At 41.7% G+C, this 26834-nt stretch overlaps 1 protein-coding gene across 1 annotated transcript in view; it reads right to left on the reverse strand.

Annotated features, from left to right (window-relative positions):
- LOC129771902 (uncharacterized) overlaps positions 1 to 26834 on the reverse strand; it is a 473701-nt gene that overhangs the window by 218446 nt on the left and 228421 nt on the right. The window contains exon 4 of the mRNA XM_055776027.1: positions 24298 to 24434. Within this exon, the coding sequence (XP_055632002.1) occupies positions 24298 to 24434 (137 nt within the window). The remainder of the gene's footprint in view (positions 1 to 24297; positions 24435 to 26834) is intronic.

The following is a 26834-nucleotide window of genomic DNA, read 5'->3' on the forward strand; positions in this document are numbered from 1 at the left end:
TTATTCTTTGTTGACATTTTTTACTCAGATACCTAATATGGGCCCCCCAAGTACATTTGGAGTCGAACCAGACCCCAAGATACTTGAATGACATAGCATGAGTGATCGGTTTACCCAAAAGTTGAAGCTTTGGTTTTGCTGGTCTATGCTTCCTAGAAAAAACCACCATTCTCCGTGGAGAATTCGATCACTAGCCCAATGGCCCAGGTTGAAAAATTGTTCAAAGTATCTTGTAAGGGTTCCTGCAGGTCGGATTCGTTTGATTCTACGACAGACACCACTCCATCATCTGCAAGTTGTCTTGGGCTGCAATTTTGTGTAAGGCAATTGTCGATGTCGCTTACATAGAAGTTGTACAAAAGGGGGCTTAAACATGAGCCCTGGGGGAGGCCCATGTAAGAGAACCGACTTACTGCCGAATCTCCGTGAGAAAAGTTCAAATGTTTCTCACAAAGCAAGTTATATAACATATTATTCAATAGAGGCGGCAGATCCCGAGAGTGTAATTTGTCTGACAAAACCTCTATTGAAACAGAATCAATCGGTTTCTGGAACAACATTATGTTCCAGAAACCGATTGAATAAATTCAACAAGCGATGTTTCGCCACATCAGGGAGGTTTTTCAACAAGTTGAACTTAATTTTATCCGATCCCGGAGCAGAATTGTTACATGAAAGAAGAGCAAAAGAGAATTCTACCATCGAAAACTCGGAATAAAGATCGCACCTATCTTGTGGAATATCTCGAACAATTTTTTGAACAAGAGTGGAATCAGGACAAACCCTTCGTACAAAATTCAAAATCCAACGACGTGAATATTCTTCGCTTTCATTCGTTGAAGAGCGATTTCTCATGTTTCGAGCCACTTTCCATAATTTTTTCATTGACGTTTCTCGTGACAAACCTCCCCGAAATTTCGCCAATAAGCACGTTTTTCCCTTTGATCAAATTTTTGAACTGATTCTCAAGGGCTAAATACGTTTGAAAATCTTCAGGGGTTCCACGTTTCCGAAAAACTTTAAATGCATTCGATTTTTCTACATAAAGCTTGGAACATTGGCTATCCCACCATGGATTGGGAGGCCTTCGACGAATAGTGGAACCTGGGATGGGTTTCGTTTGAGCGCGAACCGCGCTGTCATAGATCAAACGAGAAAGGAAGTTATACTCCTCCAATGGAGGTAAACCATCTCTGGAATTGATGGCTAGAGTAATCGCGTCCGCATATTTTTTCCAGTCAATGTGTCTTGTGAGGTCATCTGCCATGTTTATAGATTCAGAAGAATTCGACCCAATGGTGATGGAAATTTTGATTGGCAAGTGATCACTACCGTTGGGGTCCTGGATTACATTCCACTTGCAATCTAACGATAGTGAATTCGAGCAAAGAGGTCAAGAGCACTTGAATTAGCAGGAGGTTTAGGTACACGCGTTGTTTCCCCAGTGTTCAAAACGGTCATATTGAAGCTGTTACAAAGGTCATATATCAACAATGAACGATTGTCGTCGTACTGTTCCCCCCAGGCAGTTCCGTAAGAGTTGAAGTCTCCCAAGATCAATCGTGACTTGCCAACAAGTTGCTTGCGGCTAACCGCAGCTCTCGGAGGCCAATACAAGCTGACAATACGAAGGTCTTTGCATCTGATGTTTGCATGACAAGCAACAGCTTCGATCCCTCCAATAGGTGGAAGGTCAATTCGAAAAAATGAGTGGCACTTATTGATCCCCAATAGCACCCCTCCGTAGCTGTCATCAAGGTCCAAGCGTATAGTATTAAAATCGTGGAAAGAGAGATCATCTTGCGAAAAAGGCCAAGTTTCGGACAAAGCAAAAACATCACAATTGAAATTATGAATTAAGATTTTGAATGTATCCAATTTAGGGATAAGACTACGACAATTCATCTGTAAAACAGTGATATCTCCGACCTCTCTATTCGAATTAGACATCAAGAGAGATAATCATTGCAAGGAGGGGCCATGTTTGCATCAATTGTTGCAAGGTCTGTCAACTTTATAAATCCCGATTGGGAAGTTGAGCTGGCCGGAAAAAAGGGACAGTTGGGGTTTTTGATGTCCCCTCGAGTGCTGGGTCGTTCGAAGGTGAAATATTCCCACAGAAGCCAGGAGGAACCTGATTTTGCTTGTCCGCTGCATTCGATTTTCAACGGGCAACGTGGCGAAGACATTTCCCCCGCAATATGGACATTTATGTTCAGTCGCACTGCAGGATTTCCCCTCATGTTGCTCTCCGCAAGGGCACAGTGCTCCTTGTTGGCACAATAATCTGAAGTGTGACCAACTGACTTGCATTTGTTGCAAGGCATGGGCTTTGGCACGAAGAGTCGCACAGGTAGTCTCAATTTGTCCACCATAACGTAGTCAGGGAGGGCGGCACCAACAAGGTGACTCAAAACGAGTCAGACGGCGTAAATTTAGTTGTCTCCCCATTATGGGAGAGTTTCCCAAGTTGGCGACAGTCCACGATTTTTACTCCCATTGAGGGGAGCTTCTTGAACTTGTCTTTTCCTTCAATTTTTATAAGTAACGTTCTAACCGATCACGATGAGCTTTCGCAGAAATAAATCTTTCGCTCCCGCTTCCTTCCGCAAAATTGCCAAAATATAACAATGGCAAATACTGCGGACTATATTTTCTTTTATTTACCGAACATTCCAGCCCAACCATGCTTTTTTTTCGAGTAATCCGTGATTTATCAAAACCATAATTTATATTTACTCGTTTCCAATTGCCATCCGTCTTTCTCGGCACCATATCAAAAGTCTCGATGAGTTATTTACCCCTCCACAGCATTCGCACGCAGAAGGAGAGTCCATTCAATAACACCTTCCCTCGTGGTACCATATTTCCCATTTCTGCGGAATACGGGTTCATAAATAACTGCAAAGAAGTTACTTCGAGAGCACTTCCCGAAGCCCTGTACAGATCTCGGTGCGGAACAGAAAATATACACACCCACATCGCCCGGGAAAGAAAGAAAGCGCTGCGGCCGTTGTTTTTATTGCCATTTCCGGAAGAGCACGTGGCGTCTCCATTGCCGTACATCATCTCGCTCGAGTGGCACGAACGAGGAGTAGGAGGAGGCACTCCAGCGAAAAAAAAAGAAGCATATCCGCGCGCCAAGAACAACAGTAACTGAAGTTTCTTCCATCGCTCGGTAGATCCTTGTTAATGTGTGAACGTGACTTACATGACAACCTTGGCGCCGTCATTCGAATCAAGATAAGAAGATTTTCTTTCACTTCCTCCGTTTCACACCGCGCGGCACACGAAAATTAATTTTTCCCCACAAAAACCGCTTTCGGATCCGGAGAAAGTTGCTGTATTTGTTGGCGCTTCCGGTGCTAGTTTTTCATATTTAGAGGCCCCTGTGAAAGTCGGTGTTATTTTATTCGCTATAACCGCCCTTCTCGTAATCGTTAGAAGTAAGAAGATCCCATTTCGCTGATCCGCAGAAATACTACCGCCTCACAGCCATTGGATAGCGCGGCCAGTGGACACATCCATTACAACTGTTTTGTTTGTACAATCCACATTGATAGCAAAGCTAGAGGAAGATAGAGAGAGAGCGTGATGGTGGACCTGGGACTACCCCTCGGAGGCATACACAGCTCTTCTCTGCGCTTTGAAGGAACCGAACTCCGTACGGCACATGCAAGCATATTGTTGAGCCGAGAGTCTTGAGCTGGAGGGATAAGAAAGTTTTCTTGTTACTCAGCAGTATTGTTTAGTTTTGAGATGAACAACTAATTGGGTCCTTGGATCGGACATACAATTGGTGGTGTGTGCAATGGGCAGAATGGGAGATAGAGGCAACGGCGGCGGCGGCGAGTTTAGGATGCTGCCGGCGCTGTTGTTATTGTTGTTTTGATGTTGTTCAGAATCATTGAGCACAGCTCCTCGTCGGAAGAGGATAGTGGGATGCGGAAATCTGTGCTGGGGTTGAAACAAACATGACACACACACACACCCATATACATATAGTATGTATCAAACGGTAATTGCTGATACTCGGCTATAGGATGTGTCCACTTTGTGCTGGCGACAAGTTGGCTTTTGTTGTTTGAGTGGGTGGACCCGAGACAGTCAGTCATTGCGAATGATGACGCACAGCCGGGAATTTGAATCTGAGCAAGAATGTATTGCTCTGTTTGATCAAACTTCAAAGCTAACCCGGAAAACTATACGGTGGAGACGCCCGGTCATTATCGTGATTCTTGCTTCTAGTAATAGCTATAATCCCTCTCAAAGAAGAATTCTAAATCAGAGCCCCGATGGAAAGCCGATTCACCAAATCTCACCAACCCATCGTTTTTCAGACAAACGAGCGTTCAGCTTATTACGGAATCCCCAAAGCGATTAATTATGAATGCCTCCATTCACCTATATAATTCATCAAGCATCAATCGAAGCAAAAATAAATCCTTGAAAGACATCAGCATCCATCGGAGGGGGGGCTATTGGAGGGTGGCGCCTGCGGAGATTCACTAGGAAATCAATTTGCCTTCCCCATTTCCTTGACGAGGCGTTTCGAATCGTTACAAAATAATATAACACCAACCGACCGCCTTCCGACCGACCGAATACTGGCGGTGATCATCTTTTACAGTGAATCATCAAGTTGATGATTTATTTTGCCGTCTTCTCTATCTCTGTCCAGTTCCTTAGAGTAATGGGATGTTTTCTCGTTTTTTTTTCTGCGCATCTTCCGCCATTCATCCAACCATTTCAATTTACTGGCGGACGATGAGAAGACCTTCGCTTTCTCGGCTCTGTCCTGTGGCTGCCGGAGGATGTACCGAAGCGAATGACTCTGCAGTTCCCATAGACTGTGTGGCACATTTACACCCGCCCGCAGGCCCGGAGAAAACTACGGAAATGACATTTGATGTGATTCTTTTGCTATGGCGCGGAGTAAGAAAAAAAAGCGATACTACTGGACAATGTCGGACGGAAAAAGAACTCATTTTAGAGCTTTTATGGAGCGATGTGTCGTTTCATTGTCTGTCTCACGAAACACGCTTTACGACTCGTCAGTCTTGGAGGGTGGTCACCACGGTCCCGAGGAGGGGAATGATGATGGTTTGGAGGGAGCAGGAGAATAAAAATGAACGCCCAGCTCAATTGAGTTCACTCTGTCAAGTGATTATGTGCCCGGCAGTCAGTTGGAGAAAATGCAGTAATTGGAGCAATGAATAACCATTCCATGAAAAAAAAAACATCGCCACAGCAGATGAGAACGATGGAACGCAAATTCTGGTTAGCAATTTCCATTTTTACAACGTCGTGGGACGCTCCGTTGGTACGGACAATTATTGCTAGTTTTTTTCTTGGAGTTTACCACATACACCTGAGCATGAGATGAGAAAGTATCGTAAACTGTTTAAAAATCATTTGTGAATTTCAATACTCGGTCGTAGAATATATTTTGAGTAACCTGGAAACGCCATTAACAGAAAAACTACGAAATTATTGCAGGCAAGAACAAACATTAAAGTTATTTAATAATAAAATTCTTTGATATTTGGTTGCAATGACAAAGGCCTATAAATGAATGCTTCCATTGAGTGAGGAGCGCGAACGTTTCGAGTAGCAATTTGAGTAAATTGTAAAATTAAATCTAAGTATAAAATGTTGATTGCTCGCTGTCTAGAACACTGAAACTGAAGTAATGAACTTCCTAAATAGACAAGTAGTTTTTTCGATATCTCTTAGCAAAATTACATCTCCAATGCAGAACCAAACATCTCCGAGGCCGCAGAACGGCAACAAAAAAATCCAAATCGAATATATTGTGTGATGGTGGCGAAGGCGAAAGCATTAACATGGAAACAAATTTTCTGCTTCAGTTTTCCAACGAAGCTCAACGTTGGAAAATATCTTACCTCGCTTTAACCCTGAAATAAGAATTGAAATCACAAAAATTTAATGGTCGATTGAAAAAAAAAAAGACACAGGAAGGTTGTGTCCGAGACACGACCGCATGATTGACGTAGGATTTCATTAGGCTATCTGTTGATTTTGGATATGTTTGAAGAATTACATCGTTAAACTTTTTGATAATGATTTGGTATCCCTGAAAAGGGCCGTTTTGTTTGGTTGTTGGGTATTGTTTGTTCACTTCACCAGTGTTCACAACCGAGTGATGATGACAAAAGGATGGTAAACAGTCGTTGGATGGTGCGTAACAGATAAAAGACACCGAAGTAGAATGAGATATGATGAAAACCGCCCTCTGTGATCCTAGACGAGATGCCTCCTGTGATATGTATGGATGAAATGAAGAAAAAAAAAAACTCACCAATGTAATATAAGATGATTACCAATACCGAACACAATTATCAGGTTTTCTCATCAGTAAAAACATGTTACTTTAATATAGAGAAAACATATTTGAAATGGAAAAGGTAATTTTCTTTTATAATTTTTACTTTCTGAGTGTTTATTCAACCCAATGCGAATTTTAATTGGAGTAACAATAGCCAATACTATATGTAGAGCATATGGGAAATCACTTTTTCTAAAATTCCTTCACCTTTCCAATTTTTTCTGCCGTATAAACTTTTCTTGTATGAAAATGAACACAACAGTCAGCTTGAACCAAACGACTCGTTCTCGAGCGGAAACACACCTTGGTTTTTATTTATGAAAATTGAAATAAATCGTTTCATATATCAAGTCATTTTTAACACAACTGCTTGTGCTAAATTTTTCACAATACACGATTGGTCATTGATATGAAATTTCACGAAGCAACCGACATTAAAGATCAAAATTTAAATTTTATTAGCTAGAATTAATCGTATCACTCACCTTACTTGCAATAAAAAAAAAATTTTAAGGGGTTGAATCTAGGGCACGACCGCACATTTTCGACGTAGAACTACGCAATCCACTTGTTTACCCATTCGAATATTATTTTAGAGTGCATCGAAATTTTTGTAATAGATTCTTTTCTTCGTTACAAATAAATTTGATGAAAGTCCGTTTACGTTTGATATGATGTCTGGGACTACCAAAATATGTGAACAGAAGAATTGTTAAACGATCATTGTATATCACATTTCCCTCTGAAATTATTGCACATCTCATTTTTACGTAGTTCTCGAACCGCGAAAGTTCATTCATCTCTAGTATCTGGAATGAAGATTTTCCCAGGCTTCTCAGTTTAAAAGTACGTTTTAGGGAAACATATTCCGGTCTGGACAACGACAAGCGAGTACAAAAGTACTGAACACCAAAAAATATCCCCGACTTGCATGTTTTTGCAAAGCGGATTTCCCCAGGCACACTGATTTTGATGTTCGTGTTAGGGAAACACAGCTCGGTGGGAACAAAAATATCCCTGACTTGCATGTATATTTGCAAAGCGGTACCACGATACATCGATACAAAGCGGTACATCGATTTTGAAGTCTGTGTTAGGGAAACCGCAAATCGGACCAATCAAAACCTGGTAGTTAAGGCGTTTAGATAACGTTTGACATTTGATAGTTATTCAGTCGATCATCTCATGAAAAATAACGTGTTATCAATTGATGCAAACATCTTCCCGATCTGTTAAGAAATGTTCGAGTTATAAGCATCCGAAATACGGGTAGGGCTAGCAAATCCGTTGTTTTTGCAAGTTCAATGTTTTTTAACAAAAGTGAGTTTTTTCAATGAGTTTTTAAAACTCATTGGCTTCGATTTGATTTGTCGCTCATCTAAATTTCGGTTCAAACAAGCGAACTCAAAACCAATAGAGTGTAGAAGTGAGCGTTAGTGTGTTGCCTTTCATTTTGTGATAGTCGGCCAATTATGTATTTTTGAATGTCCTATAGTCCAGTCTTTATCCTAGAATCTAAGTGAAAAGTAGTAACTGTGCTGTTTCTGTAGTAATGTAAAATTAAATGTAGTCTAAGTAAAATTAGTAGTTTTGTTGAATAAATGTAGTGTGTATCAAAAATTTGTTCAAATAAATGTTCAATGTAATCGTTCGTTTTAACTTTCTTTAACTAACTAAAAATTTCATGTCGCGAAAGTTGTGGTGGAATACTTCGATATTCAAACAAGAAACAGTGATGAATTTTTGCTGTTTTTTTTATTTTTTATGAATTTTTAAAAAAAGGTATTTTAGGGAAAATATTGAAAAGAATGATTTTTCGGGCCACCCTAGAATGGAAATGGTCACCCTAACGAAAAAATAAAAAATACGGGTCCACTTTTAATGGAAATCTGAGAACCATTATACCGGTTTGGTATGGAATAACTTATATCTTTACAATATCCTGTAGGAAAAAAAATCGATTAAATGGCAGAGTTTCGAGCTGATGCTGATCTTTTTTTTTTTTTTTATAAATTCGTTTATTTTTACAGGCTTAGTTACATAAGTTTAAAGGAGCCGAAATCTTAAATATATTTTTAAAACTATATATATGAACAATTTTCTTAAATCTATGGTTAGTAATGTGGGAAACCGATTACTCGCGGTGGACTCGAGATTAAAAGGGTGACATATTTTTCTCAGGAAAAGGATGGGGTAAAAGGAAATTATTACAATGTTGATAATCACACACACTCAATTCTTAAATCTATTCGTACATCTGTTGTGAATTTACATTTCATTCTCCTGTTTATAGCAAGCGGACCAATTACTCACAAAGGAAGAAATGGAGGGTATAAGGATATAAGGATAATCACACACGAACATCGATAGATTTAAGGAAAACATATATTTGGGACATGTAATCAAGGTCTAACCGAGCCAACACATCTCTCACCGGCACATTGGGCTGCCTTCCTCTAGCCCGAAGGGAGTTCTCTAAATTCAATCCGGCAACAAGATACACCTCACACGACCAAACAACGTGTTCGATGTCGTGGTAACCTCGGCCACAAAAGCAGATATTGTTGCCGGCCAGATTGAAACGAAAGAGTAGCGCGTCTAACGAACAGTGATTGGACATGAGTCGGGAGAAGGTGCGAATAAAGTCCCGACTCAAGTCCAGACTTTTGAACCATGGTTTGAGGCTAACCTTAGGGATAATCGAGTGAAGCCACCGGCCCAATTCATCTTCGTTCCATTTGCGTTGCCAGTTAACGATGGTATTTTTACGAACTAAAGAATAAAATTCATTGAAGGCGATTTGACGCTGATAAATATCGCCTTCAATCGCACCTACCTTTGCTAATGAGTCAGCCCTCTCATTACCCGGAATTGAGCAATGAGAAGCGACCCACACAAAGGTAATGACATAACAGCGTCTGGATAAAGCACTCAAAATTTTTCGTATTCTCTCAAGGAAGTACGGCGAGTGCTTTTCCGGCCTCACTGAACGGATAGCTTCGACAGAGCTAAGACTATCCGTTACAATGTAATAGTGTTCAACAGGTCGTGAGGCGACGCTGTCCAGCGCCCAATGAATTGCTGCCAATTCAGCAATATACACTGAGCAAGGATTCTGAAGACTGTGTGAGGTGCTAAAAAATTCGTTGAACACTCCAAATCCTGTGGACTCATTTATAGTGGACCCATCAGTAAAGTACATATTATCACAATTGATACCCCCATACTTTTCATCGAAGATCGTTGGAGCAATCCTCGATCGTTGGTAATCTGAATATCCATGGATATCTTGCTTCATGGACAGATCAAAATGCACAGAGGAATTGATGTAGTCAAGGAAACAAACACGGTTGGGAATATACGAAGAAGGATCAACCTGCATGGAGATGAATTCATGATATGAACTCATGAATCCGGAGTGAAAATTTAGCTCGATCAGCTGCTCAAAATTTCCGATCACCAAAAGGTTCATGACCTTACACCGGATGAAGAACCGAAGAGATAATAAATTGAAGCGATCTTTTAGTGGGAGTAGGCCTGCCAAAACCTCGAGACTCATGGTATGCGTTGAGGGCATACATCCCAACGCAATACGGAGACAAAGATACTGAATTCGCTCGAGTTTAATGAAGTGTGTTTTGGCAGCTGATTGAAAACAGAAACTGCCATACTCCATCACTGAGAGAATAGTTGTTCTATACAACATTATAAGATCTTCGGGATGGGCTCCCCACCAGGTGCCGGTAATTGTACGGAGAAAATTTATTCTTTGTTGGCATTTTTTACTCAGATACCTAATATGGGCCCCCCAAGTACATTTGGAGTCGAACCAGACCCCAAGATACTTGAATGACATAGCATGAGTGATCAGTTTACCAAAAAGTTGAAGCTTTGGTTTTGCTGGTCTATGCTTCCTAGAAAAAAACAACAATTTCTGTTTTCTCCGTGGAGAATTCGATCCCTAGCCCAATGGCCCAGGTTGAAAAATTGTTCAAAGTATCTTGTAAGGGTTCTTGTAGGTCGGATTCTGTTGATCCTACGACAGAGACCACTCCATCATCTGCAAGTTGTCTTAGGCTGCAATGTTGTGTAAGGCAATTGTCGATGTCGCTTACATAGAAGTTGTACAAAAAGGGGCTTAAACATGAGCCCTGGGGGAGGCCTATGTAAGAGAACCGACTTACTGCCGAATCTCCGTGAAAAAAGTTCAAATGCTTCTCACAAAGCAAGTTATATAACATATTATTCAATAGAGGCGGCAGACCCCGAGAGTGTAATTTGTCTGTCAAAACCTCTATTGAAACAGAATCAAAGGCCCCCTTTATGTCCAAGAATACTGAAGACATTTGTTTTTTTCCGGCGTAAGCCATTTGAATTTCTGAAGAAAGCAACGCAAGATAATCATTCGTCCCCTTGCCCCTGCGGAACCCATATTGTGTATCTGAGAGTAGGCCATTCGTTTCAACCCATCGATCAAGGCGAAACAAGATCATTTTCTCCAACAACTTCCGTATACAAGACAGCATTGCTATTGGGCGGTACGAATTGAAGTCGGACGCGGGTTTTCCGGGTTTTTGAATAGCTATAATTCGCACTTGTCTCCAATCATCTGGAACAATATTATGCTCCAGAAACCGATTGAATAAATTCAACAAGCGATGTTTCGCCACATCAGGGAGGTCTTTTAACAAGTTGAACTCAATTCTATCCGTTCCTGGAGCCGAATTGTTACAAGAAAGGAGAGCAAGAGAGAATTCTACCATCGAAAACTCGGAATCAAGATCGCACCTATCTTGTGGTATATCTCGAACAATTTTTTGCACAGGAGCGGAATCAGGACAAACCTTCCGTGCAAAATTAAAAATCCATCGATGTGAATATTCTTCGCTTTCATTCGTTGAAGAGCGATTTCTCATGTTTCGAGCCACTTTCCATAATTTTTTCATTGACGTTTCTCGTGACAAACCTTCCACGAAATTTCGCCAATAAGCGCGTTTTTTCCCTTTGATCAAGTTTTTAAATTGATTTTCAAGGTCCAAATACGATTGAAAATTTTCAATGGTTCCACGTTTCCGAAAAGCTTTGAATGCGTTCGATTTATCCTGATAAAGCTTGGAACATTGGCTATCCCACCACAGATTGGGAGGCCTTCGACGAATAGTGGAACCTGGGATGGGTTTCGTTTGAGCGCGAACCGCGCTGTCATAGATCAAACGAGAAAGGAAGTTATACTCCTCCAATGGAGGCAAACCATCTCTGGAATTGATGGCTAGAGCAATCGCGTCCGCATATTTTTTCCAGTCAATGTGTCTTGTGAGGTCATATGCCATGTTTATAGATTCAGAAGAATTCGACCCAATGGTGATGGAAATTTTGATTGGCAAGTGATCACTACCGTTGGGGTCCTGGATTACATTCCACTTGCAATCTAACGATAGTGAATTCGAGCAAAGCGAGAGGTCAAGAGCACTTGGGTTAGCAGGAGGTTTAGGTACACGTGTTGTTTCCCCAGTGTTCAAAACGGTCATATTGAAGCTGTTACAAAGGTCATATATCAACGATGAACGATTGTCGTCGTACTGTTCCCCCCAGGCAGTTCCGTGAGAGTTGAAGTCTCCCAAGATCAATCGTGGCTCAGGAAGAAGTGAGCACATGTCAACAAGTTGCTTGCGGCTAACCGCAGCTCTCGGAAGCCAATACAAGCTGACAATACAGAGGTCTTTGCCTCTGATGTTTGCATGACAAGCAACAGCTTCGATCCCTCCAATAGGTGGAAGGTCAATTCGAAAAAATGAATGGTACTTATTGATCCCCAATAGCACCCCTCCGTATCTGTCATCACGGTCCAAGCGTATAATATTAAAATCGTGGAAAGAGAGATCATCTCGCGAAGAAAGCCAAGTTTCGGACAGAGCAAAAACATCACAGTTATGAATTAAAAATTTGAACGTATCCAATTTAGGTATAAGACTACGACAATTCCACTGTAAAACAGTGATATCTCCGACCTCTCTATTTGAATTAGACATCAAGAGAGATAATCATTGCAAGGAGGGGCCATGTTTGCATCAATTGTTGCAAAATTGTCTTTAATACTGGAAGCATTGATATGACAATGGTTCTGATGGAGTCGGAAACATTAAAGCATGTGAAGATTTGAGCCACAAGGTCAGTCAACTTCAAAATCCCGATTGGGAAGTTGAACTTGACGGTAAAATAGGGACAGTTGGGGTTTTTGATGTCCCTTCGAGTGCTGGGTCGTTCGAAGGTGAATTATTCCCACGGAAGCCAGGAGGAACCTGATTTTGCTTGTCCGCTGCACTCGATTTTTTAGGCATGCTAACAGAGGGTATAACCGGAGGGGCTTGTCCTTGAACTTTGGGAGTGGTCACATTTTTGCGCCGGGGATTCCCTTGGAAGATGTACGGTGTGCCCTCGTTACCTGTATCCGCTTCCATTTCGTCAACTGGCAGCGAAGCGAAGACATTGTTTGCGGTTAAAGGTTGTTGCTGTTGGGCCAATGGAGAAACGCCCTTCAAAATTTCCGCAAAAGTGCGCTTCGAGCGTTCCTTTAAAGAGCGCTTCTGCTTCTCCAAGCGACTCTTGTAAGTTTCACAAGCCGAGAGCACGTGCGGAGTTCCTCCGCAATATGGACACTTTTGCTCAATCGCACTGCAGGATTTGTCCACATGTTGCTCTCCGCAAGTGGCACAGCGCTCCTTGTTGGCGCAGTAAGCTGCTGTGTGACCAACTGACTTGCATTTCAGGCAAGTCATGGGCTTTGGCACGAAGAGTCGCAGCGGTAGCCTCAATTTGTCCACCATAACGTAGTCAGGGAGGGCGGAGCCAGCAAAAGTGACTCTAAACGAGTCGGACGGCGTAAATTTCGATTCTTTCCCTTCCTGGGATACTTTGCCGAGTTGTCGGCATTCTAAGATTTTAACCTTAATCAAAGGCAGCTTTTTAAATCTGCCATCTCCTTCCATAATTGATTTGCACGTCAGACCCGTTTCGGTTATCACCCCCGAGATTTCTACGTCATGGGAAGGCACGTAGACACGATATTCCAGGGTAAACCTCTGGTCGACGACAATACCGTTTGCGTCTTTCCGATCAGCCACGACAACACGCAGTTTGGTCGGTCTAACCTTCGAAATTTCTGTCACGGAGGAGTATCTTGCCAGATCTTTCATGATCTGAATAACATTAAGTGCTTTTCCGTTTGGCTTAGGCCTGAAGAAAACAACCCACGGACCAGTTCCAGGTGCATCTTCAGGATAGACCTTGACACGTGGAGAGAAGACAACAGAAGGAGAAGGAGATGACGAGGATTGAAGGGGATCGGGGACAACAGGATGGGGAGGCGAAATCTGAGCTGGGGTAGGAGCGAGGGGGGTTGGAGAGGAGATATTTGCAGGTTTTTTAGAGGGGGGCTTGCTAGAGTTAGCAGACTCGTCCCCGGACGAAACATCCTCTGATGTAGGAACGCGTTTAAGTGTCTTCGCTGTTCCTTTATTAATTTTTTCAACCAGAGGGGAGACATCATCAGAGATCTCCATATCTGGAGATCCTCCCCCTCCTTCTGCCATTCTGTAATCGGTACTTATAATCTAATATTTTGTTTTAATAATAATAATTAAAAAATAAAAAAATAAAAAAAAAATAAAAATTGGTTCTCAAATGGGGATCAACATAGGGTAGGAGCCTACCTGTTAGTCTCAAATGTTCCTATCTCACGCCTCCACGAAGATCATATGACGACATTTTTAGATCGGGCGTGAACTGGAAACACACACCTGGTCTTGGCTCCGAGAACGGGTGTCGAAAGTGGCTAAGTGAGGGGGTGCGAGCGAGTCAGAGCGCTATATCTCTCCCGGGGAAGGCCTCCCGGGTCATGGAGGCCTTGCCAACCCGCTGTCTCCCGGGCAAAGGAGATACACCCAGAAAATGGAGCTACGTTCACGAAGAGTAATTAGAATGCGATCACCCGAGGAGGGTCCCCGAACTGGAGCTGGTCCTGGAACGGGCGTAAGAGCGAGCGGCCAGCGGCTGGAGGGCGATGTGCAAGAGCGGGCCACCAGCCGGGTTCAACCCGAAGAGCTACCGCCACACGGAAACAGCAGCCATCGACATCACCCAAGAAACGCTGCGCCTACGAGACGTGTTGCGACTGCCAGACGACAGTCGTCCACACTTGTGGGTACCACTAGGCGCCGGACCATGTGGACACACGAAATGAATGAATTCGTGATCCGCGCCTATTACATCTGCACTGCTTTGGAGACGGACATGAGCGGTCGCCCTCGAATACTAACAATGTTCGAGGAAGCGTATCCAGAGTTCGTCGGGAGGCTTGATCAGAACGCGATGAACGCGAGGCGTAGAGCGATAGTACGCAACAACATGCTCTCCCAAACGCAAATCGACGAGATCAAGCAGCAGGTGCAGAGAGAAATAAGCTCCAGGAACAACAGAGCAAGCGATGTGTCGAGACGAAGTTCAGTACGGCTGAGCAATTCATTCGCGAGTGGGGCACGCGAATCAGCACCAGTGGAGGCCACAGTACTACAACCCCCTGAGCCGGAAGACCCACAGCCAGATCAACAACTACTACGCGATCTGGTCTTCCATTACGACGAGGCGATCTCACAGTTCCGCGACACAGACCCATTGTCGCGCCCCAGGATCCCGAAGTTGCAGCATTCCCGCAGGCTGACAAGTGCAGTAAAGCTCATGAACGAGCACGTTCTTCCGCTGCACTTGGTTGATGCTGAGAACATGGAGGAGCTGCAACTGAAAGTTTACTGTGCTGCTGTGGCGACCGCCAAAAGTTTAGGATACCGTATTAGGCCAAGAGGCGGACTGCTCCAACATCTCCGTGAAAGGCGTGAGCCTCCATGGCGAAGGAGATTGGAGCAACGGATCCTAAACAAGCGCGCCGCAATTGGAAGACTGATGGCGTACAAAAGAGGCAGCAGATCGGCGAAATTATGTCGCCAAGTTGCTGTGATCGTGCGGCCTACTGAACTTCGCCAGCTGGGAGCTCACCAGCTGACGGAAAAACTCGACACACTGGTACAGCAATTGAGCGTCCTAACTAAACGGCTGAAACGTTACTCTGACTCTGCAAAGCGCCAGGAACAAAATCGGATGTTCAGAGATAACGAAAAAGCGTTCTACGACCACATTAGCGACGAGAAGCCCGACTACCGCGAAGGTTTGCCAGATATTAGCGATGTGACGAACTTCTGGGCTGGTATTTGGGAGACCCCAGTACAACATCGCGACGGGCAAATGTGGTTAAGACGGGAGGAGGAGAGTTGTGGTGAAATTGGAGAGATGCCAGCTATCATCGTCGAAGAGAACGATGTCCGCGAAGCCTCGCGGTACCTGAGGAACTGGGCAGCACCGGGCCCCGATGGTGTTCAGAACTTCTGGCACAAGAAGCTGACCGTCGCACATCAAAAGATAGCTGAGTGCTTCAACAAGGTGCTACGTGACCCACACAACCTCCCTGAATTCGCCACCCGTGGCGTCACATTCCTCCTCCCGAAAGACAGCAACACATTGAACCCATCAAAGTACAGACCGATAACGTGCCTATCGAGTCTGTACAAGATATTAAGCAGCATCATAACCGCCAAAGTTTCTGCCCACTGCGAACAACACCATATCATCGCAGAAGAGCAGAAAGGATGCAGGAAAAATACGCATGGCTGCAAAGACCAGGCCATCATCGACGCAGCCATAGTCGGCCAGGCGGTATATAACCAGCGGAACCTAAGTATGGCCTACATCGATTACAGGAAGGCTTATGACTCCATACCTCACTCGTTTCTCGTCCGGGTATTGGAGCTATACAAGATTGATCCCGTCGTCGTTAGGTTCCTGCAGCATGCGATGAGGCAGTGGAGCACGTCTCTGCACCTCAGTGATGGGGAAAATGTGTTGCAGTCTAGAACGCTGCAGATAAAGAGGGGGATATTCCAAGGCGACTCTTTCAGCCCGCTTTGGTTTTGTCTGGCACTGAACCCCCTCAGTAGGACGCTCAATAGAAACGGTCATGGCTATAAAATAAGGTATGGCGACGGCGCCCACGAAGAAGTGACCCATACCTTTTACATGGACGATCTCAAGGTCTACGCTGATTCACGTCAGCGTCTAGGTGTAGCTATCCGGGTTGTCGAAGACATAAGCAGGGACATCTGCATGGAGTTCGGCCTTGACAAGTGCCGCTGTGTCCATCTGCTGAAAGGGCAGCTTACCGAATCCGGAGGTTACGAGGTCTATGACGGCGAGTTCATAAGAGACATGGTTCGTGGCGAATCCTATAAATATCTTGGATTCCGACAGCTCACCGGGATTCGCCACTCCGACATCAAGACGGAGCTGCGAGACAAGTTCTTGAGTCGAGTGAACTGTGTCCTGAGGACTTTCCTCAACGCGGGGAACAAGGTACGCGCGATCAACACATTCGCGGTTCCCCTGCTGACCTTCAGTTTTGGTGTAGTCAAATGGAGCAAAACTGACCTAGAGGACCTTGAGAGGAGGATGAGGAAAGCATTTAAAGAGGCCGGAATGCACCATCCTCAATCGGCACTGGAGAGAGTTTCACTGCCACGCAAAGAAGGGGGACTTGGAATAGTCGACATATCTGCACTGTGTGTTGCCCAGGTACGACAACTGCGCGAGTACTTCGCAGAACGGGCCAACCAAAACGCGCTATACCGGGCTGTCTGCGCCGCTGACAGAGGATACAGCGCTCTGCACTTGGCGCAAGCGGAGTACCAACTAAACTGCAATCTGCAGACAGTGGAGGAGAAGATTGCAGCTTGGAAGCAGAAGGCAGTGAATGGTGCCCACCCCCATCAACTGGACCGGCCACACGTCGACAAGGCCGCATCTAATCTGTGGCTAACGCGTGGTGAACTCTCTTCAGTAGTAGAAGCCGACATGATAGCCATCCAGGACAGGATAATGCCGACGAGAAACTGCAGGCGGTACGTCTGGCATCAAGACGTTGATGACATTTGCCGGATGTGCCATCAACCAGGTGAAAACATAGAACACATTATGGGAGGCTGTCCCGTTTTGGCCAACGCAGCCTACACCGAGCGCCACAACAACGTGGCCCGTATTGTTCATCGACAACTGGCGCTCCAATGTGCTCTACTGGAAGACAACGTACCAAACTACCGGTACCTGCCTGCACCTGTCCTGGAAAATGACCGTTTCAAGCTGTACTGGGATCGCACTGTTCTGACCGACCTCTCGATCCACCACAACCGTCCAGATATAATGGTTTACGACAAGAGCGACCGCAAAGTCACCATCATCGATGTCGCTATTCCACTGAACCAGAATCTGGAGGAGACCCACGGTCGCAAAATCTGCAAGTACCGACCATTGGCCGTGGAGCTCAAGGAACTGTGGGGGCTAAGGGAGGTCCCAAGAATTGTTCCAGTCGTTCTCTCTGGAACTGGAATTGTCCCGAAGACACTTCTGGAAGCGCTAAAGGTGTTGAAAATGGAGAAGGAATTGGCCGGCATCCAAAAGTCGGTCATCCTTAGCACCTGCGCGATTGTCCGACAATTTCTCGGTCAGGACTGAAACAGCACGAGCATGCAGATACGTGCATTCCGCAGAGCCTAGTCCCCCTTTGGCATTCAGAAGCCCGGGGGCAGGTGAAAATTCTGGCTAGGTTCGCCTAGTTAAGAAGTGAGATAAGTCTGCCATAAAAATAAATCTTATATCTTATTTATTTCTATTCACCACAATGCACCCCAGTGCTGATGAACTGGCAACCGCTGCTTGCTTCTCAATCGGAGCGCTTGAGCGCTCGGCACTATCACACACCACTAAGAAGTGATGCTCTCCTTCACACTGCTGTAAGTGAGTAGCGAATCGAGTTCACACTGCGTTTTACGATATCTCGAACAGTTCGAAAACGCGCGAAAAAAGCACACCCGGGCAATAAAAAAAAATAACAGCCAACGGTAACCGAAAACAATGCTTTAACGGAGACGCTCACAGCACATGACCGGTTACTCGAAGCTTATGCCGAAGAATGAGATGCTGATCTTCAATCGAACCATTTGCTCCGATGGACCCCTTAAAACTGTAATGTTAAGCAGTCAAATATCAGCTCAAAAAAACTCTTGCAGCACATGTCCATTCCAGTAGTCCGTCATGAGTTGTACAAAAGCTGCTTCACAGCTAAAGAAACATTTTCGAAACGTTTCTCTGACAAACTATACAAGTAAATATCAATGGTAAACAACAGCTTCAATTTGTTCTGAATAATCTTTTATACAAAGTATAGCTCATTATATCATCTCATTAAGCACCCAATGCTATTGTTCGAAGGTAATTCAACTTACTAATTTGATTGATGATTGTTGGGTAACATAACATAACAATTCCGTAGGACGATCAATGAAACAACTCTATAGTTTTGTAAACAAATAACTGTCGCTTGGATCCAGATCCCGATAACACGATATCAAGGAAAGTAATTCGTTTGAACGGCAATACTTTATTATGGTTGCGATCGACTGAGAGTGAATAGCATTGTCTCGATGAAAAAAGGTATTTCCTCTTCATTTTTTAATTTTATTTCTTTTTATCTTCAATGGTACCGACAACGCCATAATATATCCGCTAATGATAGTTATAAATCCTTCAAACCTTCTCTGAAATTTAATAAGAAGGATTTGAAGAGAACAATATTTAGAAAATAATATAATTTTGTATAGTAACCGATAGTTATTTTATTTTATTACATATGTTTTTCATTAGTTTAAACTTTGTTTTAAAGTATCACATTAAATTCATTTTATAACAATTTACAATTTACATTTGACAAAAAAAAATTTGGAGGTACAGCGTGTGGGGTCGAATTTTTTAAGTGAGTTTTGAAATGCTGACACTTCGTGAAAAATCAGCGCATGAAGAATGAGCGATGAAGGTGGGATATATATCATTTCTTCAAAAATATTCTACGAACACGCTATGCTCAATTGAGAATCTTTGTTTGCATCTGCATATTGAGGAGTCTGCGGGTTGCAGGAAAAAACTACGTGTGAGTCCTGAATGACCTATTCGAACACCTGTCAAAGCTCCCGGGCCCCGATCACACTATGGGAAATTTCCATAACAGCAAGCGGACAAAAATATTTTCATCATTCTTTCAATACTTCTGGTATTTCTCCTACTTGTCATGATCGGAATAAGTTGATTAAGATCATTTGTTGCTATATTACGGTCAGATTTTGATAGAGGCGTATTTTTTTTATATAGAACTAGCTAACCCGGCAAACTTCGTCCCGCCCATTTACTTGATTAATTCTCGAGTAATGCAGAAATTTGTGTTTTATTTGTATGGCAACCACCCCTAAGAGAGGGGGGAGGGGTATCTAACCACCATAGAAACATTCATTGCACCCTAAAGTTTCCATATGCCTAATTTGGTTTAATTTGCTTGATTAATTCTCGGGTAATGCAAAAATTTGTGTTTCATTTGTACGGCAGCCCCCTCTAAGAGAGGGGGAAAGAGTATCTTAACACCATAGAAACATTTATTGCATCCTAAAACCTCCACATGCCAATTTTGGTTTCATTTGCTTGATTAATTCTCGAGTAATGCAGAAATTTGTGTTTCATTTGTATGGCGGCCCCCCCTTTGAGTGGGGGAAGGACTGTCTAACCATCATAGAAACATTTATTGCACCCTAAAACTTTCACATGCCAACTTTGGTTTCGTTTGATTGATGAATTTCCGAGTAATGCAAAAAATTGTTTTTCATTTGTATGGCAGCCCCCTCTAAGAGAGGGGGAAGGAGTATCTTATCACCATAGAAACATTTATTGCATCCTAAAACCTCCACATGCCAAATTTGGTTTCATTTGCTTGATTAATTCTCGAGTAATGCAGAAATTTGTGTTTCATTTGTATGGCAGCCCCCCCCCCCTTTGAGTGGGGGAAGGACTGTCTAACCATCATAGAAACATTTATTGCACCCTAAAACTTTCACATGCCAACTTTGGTTTCGTTTGCTTGGTTAATTTCCGAGTAATGCAGAAATTTGTGTTTCATTTGTATTGCAGCCCCCCTCTTAAAGAGGGGGGAGGGGTCTCAAAATATCACGAAAACCTTCCCCGGCCCCAAAAACCCCTACATACCAATTTTCATGTCGATCGGTTCAGTAGTTTCCGAGTCTATAAGAATCAGACAGACAGACAGACATCACTCCATTTTTATATATATATATATATAGATAGATGAGACGAATTTCATGACAACTCGTCTTAGGAGCAAATTTGAATACTCGAAATATTCGAAAAAGAATTAGACTACTTTTTGGAAAAAGTCATTTTTTTTCTTAATTTTTTACAAAAAATTATAACATAAAAACTATGATACATATACAATTCTTGTCAAAAGATGAAATGTAGGAAATTGTTTAAATTTTCACAAAAAATACCAACATTTTTTTGGAAAAAAATTTCGCGGACAACAAAAGTATTTTAAAATTAAAAAATTATGTTTTCTCAAAAACGTATTTTTTTTAAATTCTCAAGAATACATTTATGAATATCCCTTAAATTTCCCAACAAGTTGTCCATACATCGGACGATGGGCACATTTACAGGGAAAAAAGTTTTTCGAACGACAACTTTTTCATGTTTTCTTTGAAAAAAAACTAATCCTAATTTTAATTAAAGTCAAGATAGTGATATAGTGTATTCGACAAAGTTTTAGACCTTATTAAAATATAAACGTTTGGTGGCAGACGTCAACATTCTATCTTTTATAGCTTTTGGAATACAGTTCATTTTTGTATGACGACTCCTGAAAAAAAAATGTTTTGCTCGTAACAATTTTTGGGTGTAAATTATTACGTTTGGCATGTTCTTAACATGTTTCTAAGAGAAAAGTTAGCAGAGCATTTAAAATGCCATTAATTAAAATTAAAAATGTAATGAATTGAACATCAATAGCATTTTTCCCCGTGCTCCCGTGGCCGACTGGTTAGCGGTCCACACTATCATGCCGGGGGTTCGGGTTCGATTCCCGTTCTAGCCGAGGGATTTTTCGTCAAAAAAAAATCTTCCGGCTTGCACTGTGGTCACGCGTATTCTAGAGCTTGCCACTCCAGAGTACATTTAAGGCGTGTTATTCGGCATAGAAATCTCAACCAAGTATTACTAATAAAAATGACGCAAGTAATGCTACGTTGAGAAGGCAAAAGTTCCACTGGAACGTTAGAGCCATACAAGAAGAAGAAGAAGCATTTTTTCTAAGAAAAATATGAAAAAGTTGTTGTTTGAGAAACTTTTTCCATGTAAATGTGCCCATCGTCCGATGTATGGAAAACTTGTTGGAAATTTTAAGGACTGTTTATATCTATTTTTTTAGAATTTGAAAAGCATATGTTTTCGAGAAAAATGAATTTAAATTCTCAAAATATTTTATTTCCAATGAATTTCTTTTCCAAAAAATTCTTTGATAATTTTTAAGGAAAACTAAAATAATTTTCTATATTTCATTCTTTGATTAAAATTCTGTAGGTCTGATAGATTGTTTTTAAAAATTTGGAGTTTTTTCGTCTTTTTTTCGAAAAATTTTAATTTAAAAACTATATGATTTTCAAAAAGTTGATCAGAGAATTGAATGTAGGAAATTCTTTAGGTTTTCATAAAAAAATATGAAACAGATTTTTGGAAAAAAATTTCATTGAAAAAAAAAATTTTAAGAATTAAAATTAATTTTTCTTGAAAACATATGTTTTTAAAAATCAGAAAAAATAGATATAAATAGCCCTTTAAATTTCCAACAAGTTTTCCATACATCGAACGATGGGCACATTTACATGGAGAAAGTTTTTCGAACAACAACTTTTCAATTTTTTTCTTTGAAAAAATACTATTAATGTTTAATTTGTAACATTTTTATGTATAAATTATCGTAGTTTACAGGCTCTGCTAACTTTTCGCTATTCAGGAGCATGTCAAGAACATATCAAACGTGAGAATTTACACCCAAAAAGGTTACGAGAAAAATATTATATTTTTCAGGAGTCTTCACCCAAAAATGACTTATATTCCAAAAACTATAACAGATAGAAAGCTGACGTCTTCGACAAAAGTTCATATTTTAATAAAATCGAAAACTTTGTCGAATACACCATATCGCTAACTTGATTTTATACAAAATTAGGATAAGTTGAATTTTTTTCAAAGAAAAGTTGCCCCATGTCTTTACACCCACGACGTTTCACTGCTATCTGAGATAGCGCTGCCAACGGCTAGTCGAGTTGGCATGAAATTCGTCAAGAGGAATTTATACATGGATTTGTTCAGAACTCAGTCTTTTCCTCCTTTCAGTGGTTGCCTTTCGAATACGCATTTAATGTGTTAGGAACATGTACCGTCAATGGGGGTGAAAATGGGTTAAAAATTGTAGTTTTCGAACTTTTCGTTGAATAACTATCGTAAATTAGAGTAAAACACAATTATGCTTTCGTAGAAATGTAGGAATTGTTGAATAATATTTATTTTTCACTGAACTACGAATCAATGAAGGTTGACCCAATCTCACCCCTTAGAGGGGTGACAAAGGGTCAATGTGATGAATATAACTTTCTATTAAGCATTGTGTTCAGGAATCAATTTCTCAATAATTTCAAGATAATTTAACAACATGTAAGTGTCTTGAATGATTATTTGAGTTACGAAAATAGTGTCAATCCACCTAGAAGTGCGATGGAAGTGTTTATATACAGCCATTCCATGTCAAACCGGTATAGTGGTTCTCAGATTTTCGTGGAAAGCGGAAGTTTTGCTCTTTATTGCAAAACATTAGATTCGTATTTTTTATCATTAGGGTAATCTTTTCCATTTTTGGGTTGCCTTAAAATTAATTTTTTTCCCCATTTTTGTTTATGTCTTTTTTTTAAATTCATAACTTTTTTACTACTGTACCGAATCGGATGATCTACATATCAAATTAAATAGGTGACCATTTCCTTTTCAGGGTGGTCCGAAAGGTCATTTTCTTCTCATGTTTTCCAAAAATTACTTTTTTTTAAACTCATAACTTTTGAACTACTCCAAGTGCTCCCGTGGCCGAGTGGTTAGCGTCTCACATTATCATGATTCGGGTTCGATTCCCGTTCTGGCCGGGGGATTTTTCGTCAACGAAATTTCTTCCGACTTGCACTGTGATCACGCGTATTCTAGAGCTTGCATAGCTCGGCATAGAAATCTCAACTAGGTACTACTAACAGAAAATGACGCAAGTAATACCTATGTTGAGAAGGTAAAAGTTCCACTGGGAACGTTAGTGCTATCCAAGAAGAACTTTTTAACTACTGCACCAATTCAGATGATGGACATATCAAATTGAAGCCAATTAGCTAGTCTCTTTTCGAAAAATATTATACTTGCAGAAATTTGGGATTTTGATATTGTAATTATTGATTGTACTTTTTTAATAGTTTACATTGTCTCGTTATTATAAACTGATGCTTTTTCACATAACATATCCGAATATCAGAAAGGTTTTTTTTTCGTTTTGAGTTATGATTTTTCAAAGTTAACATGTTTTCAGTTATCGTTCAATATTTCTATGCGACTAGTCTACATCTATTCGACTAGAATCCAATTTTCACGCAAGTGTTGTATGCTTATGATTTTTCGGACCACCTATATAAACAACTAAATGGAAATAGTCCATCATAACCAATATCACGACTGACATAATAGTAATAAATTAAACCTTAAAAAGATGAATATAAAAAATCTTTGTCATTTTTGCGCAATATTCATTGAATGTAATAATAGAAAATAATAAAATAAATAGTTAAAAAAAACTATTGGGGCATGGATTAGACACACTTCCCTCAGTTTGGAATCTACCTTAAAAACCACGATCAACAGTGACTTACCTGTACGATATCGCCCTGCTCATTGCCTGACGCAGTGAACGTCAGATGACACAGAAATGGCAGCCGATTCCACTGCGGTGGAGGCACCGTCAGTGAATACGTCCTTCCAATATCCCCGTAATATGTCCGGTTGCAAACTGTTTGAGTAAAGGATGGAAATGGAAACAATTAAAAGACTGAAGATTGGCTAGAGTGAGAGTAGGTAAACAGAAGAAAAGCAATATTTAATTTTCCTCTAGGCCTGGGGTCTAAGAAGACAAGTTTAAATTCAATTTCACTTTCACACGTTTGCAGGTTGCACTCTACATTCATACTCCAGATATACGATGTGAATTTGATAGTCTTTATAACTGAGATGACGGTTTCCGTCCTTAAATCAAGGGGTTGCCGACATCGAATTATTATCAGTTGCTCCATTTGACTGACATTTACGGCAGGCGATAAGCGATAATTCCGTATATCGTTACTGTTGGAAGACCCCGAAATTCGTCAGAATCCGCAGTTGAAACTATATCCAGCATCCCATTCAAACGGAATTAACAGACAACTTCGCGTACCCAATTAGCCTATCTGTTGGAGCAGGCATAATTCCCCCGCAGCCCATAACCCTTGTGTGGGGCCTGCTTGCTAATTTACAATTTAATTAAATTTTGGCCCACCGTAATTGCTCAGTCACACATCGGAAATGATAATTCTGGGGCTTAACATGTGAAACGAGTGTGTGTATTTGCATATGAGCACCCCCGGCTCCCACCACCTCGAAGCAATTACATACTTTTAGCAATCAGCCGTGAGTACATCAATCGCGCTCTCCTGACGGTCATAAGAGGCTCCGAAGCTCTCGGCGCGAAAAATGGTTAAAAATACACTGCATATTTTTTCAAGCCCAGAGGGCTGTTTATCAACACTTGTAGCAATGCCTCCCGAACCCCCCTTTTGAAGCCGCTCGTTTAACTTGTCGGGGGAGTACCCACGAAATGGCGAGCACAGTACTAATGCTAGGTACGCATGTGTTTACGCAAAGCTCTCAATTTTGGTGGAATGCAGGAGTCAGATAATACAGTAATTTTTAATTATTCTTTCTTTGAGGTTACGACTATGTGTCATTTCATTGTATGTGAACGCTAGCAACGCTAATATTCCGACTTTTTATGTCACGCGGGGGAAGAGCCCCATGGAAATGGAAAGTACGTGGGCAGTCCGATAAGTACTTAGCCTATAAACAAAAACAGAAATTTTGGAAAAGTTATTTCTCAACATTTAGCTTGATACACTTGTCCCAGTGATGATCCAACTTCTTTAATCCATCTGAAAAATACGTTTTCTCGAGGTCTGCAAAGTAGGCCTCCGTGGCGGCAATGACCTCCTCATTCGACTCGAATTTCTGCCCGGCGAGTGACTTTTTCATGTTTGGAAACAAAAAAAAAGTCGCACGGGGCCAAATCTGGAGAATACGGTGGATGAGGCAGCAGTTCGTCAGGCTGCTTAAGTTACCTTACTAGCAGATTCCAGTACCGAGAATCACGTGGTTTGAGCAATTTTCCTCGATTTTTGTCCGCGGTTTCATAAAAGATTTTCATAAAGGTGCTGAACGTAGTCCGAAGGCGCCAGTCCCGAAGACCTGAATCGCTCAGGATTGTTTGATTGGAGGGCTCTACCAAACACCGGGCAATATAAAGTGGGCGCTAGAATTTGATGTGTATGTGTGTGTGTATAGAATGAGACGCGCATCACACAAGTGAGAAGAAATGTTTAGTATAGGAGAAGTATGTAATACGCACCCACTAGCGAGGATGGATTTATCTTGACCGTGCTCTCAAAATTTAAGGTAACAACTACGTCAGTACGTAGATTAGTTAAACCTCAGTCGTCTGTAATCGTTCTGTATTTTAGATACTGAATAACAAGAGAGCTACGAATTATATTTTGAAAGGCGCCCAAATTCTAAATTCCCAATCACACGATGTCAAATGGCCCAGTAGAAGTATAATATGCCCATGAGTTGTTTCTCTCAGAGTCTATAAAGCTCAGAGAAACAGCTTGTATGAATGAGAGAATCCATCAATCTATTCCCTTCATGCCCACCAGCGAAGAGAATAAACTGTCTCTCCGGTGAGCATGTTCTCCCAGTATTCGTGTATTAATTCTCCAGTCCGCGCTTTTGTTTCCCTGCATTCTCTGAGCACATAATATAGATGCCAGATGTGAAGACATGTTTTCGTTGTCAAGGCATTTAATTTTGTGAAAACATACTGAGGTCATTTCAAAGTGTGTGAAAACAATTGTTTGTGTGATTTATCGAACATGATTTAGAAATATCGTGATGGTTTGCTCATTTTTGTTCATTATGATTACATTTGAAGACGTTTATTCGTGCCATGCAGAGATATTTGAAAAAATCATCTGGCATCCCTCACATACAAGCTAGTTTACTCGTGAGAATGTTTACGGCCGAAAGCGAGCAAATTGCCCCGATCGAGGGTATGCCATACTACCCGATGGTAAGCTGATGCGGAAAATATCAAATTGAGAAAGAA

This window comes from Toxorhynchites rutilus, chromosome 2, assembly GCF_029784135.1.
Source record: "Toxorhynchites rutilus septentrionalis strain SRP chromosome 2, ASM2978413v1, whole genome shotgun sequence".
Classification (NCBI taxonomy): Eukaryota; Metazoa; Arthropoda; class Insecta; order Diptera; family Culicidae; genus Toxorhynchites; species Toxorhynchites rutilus.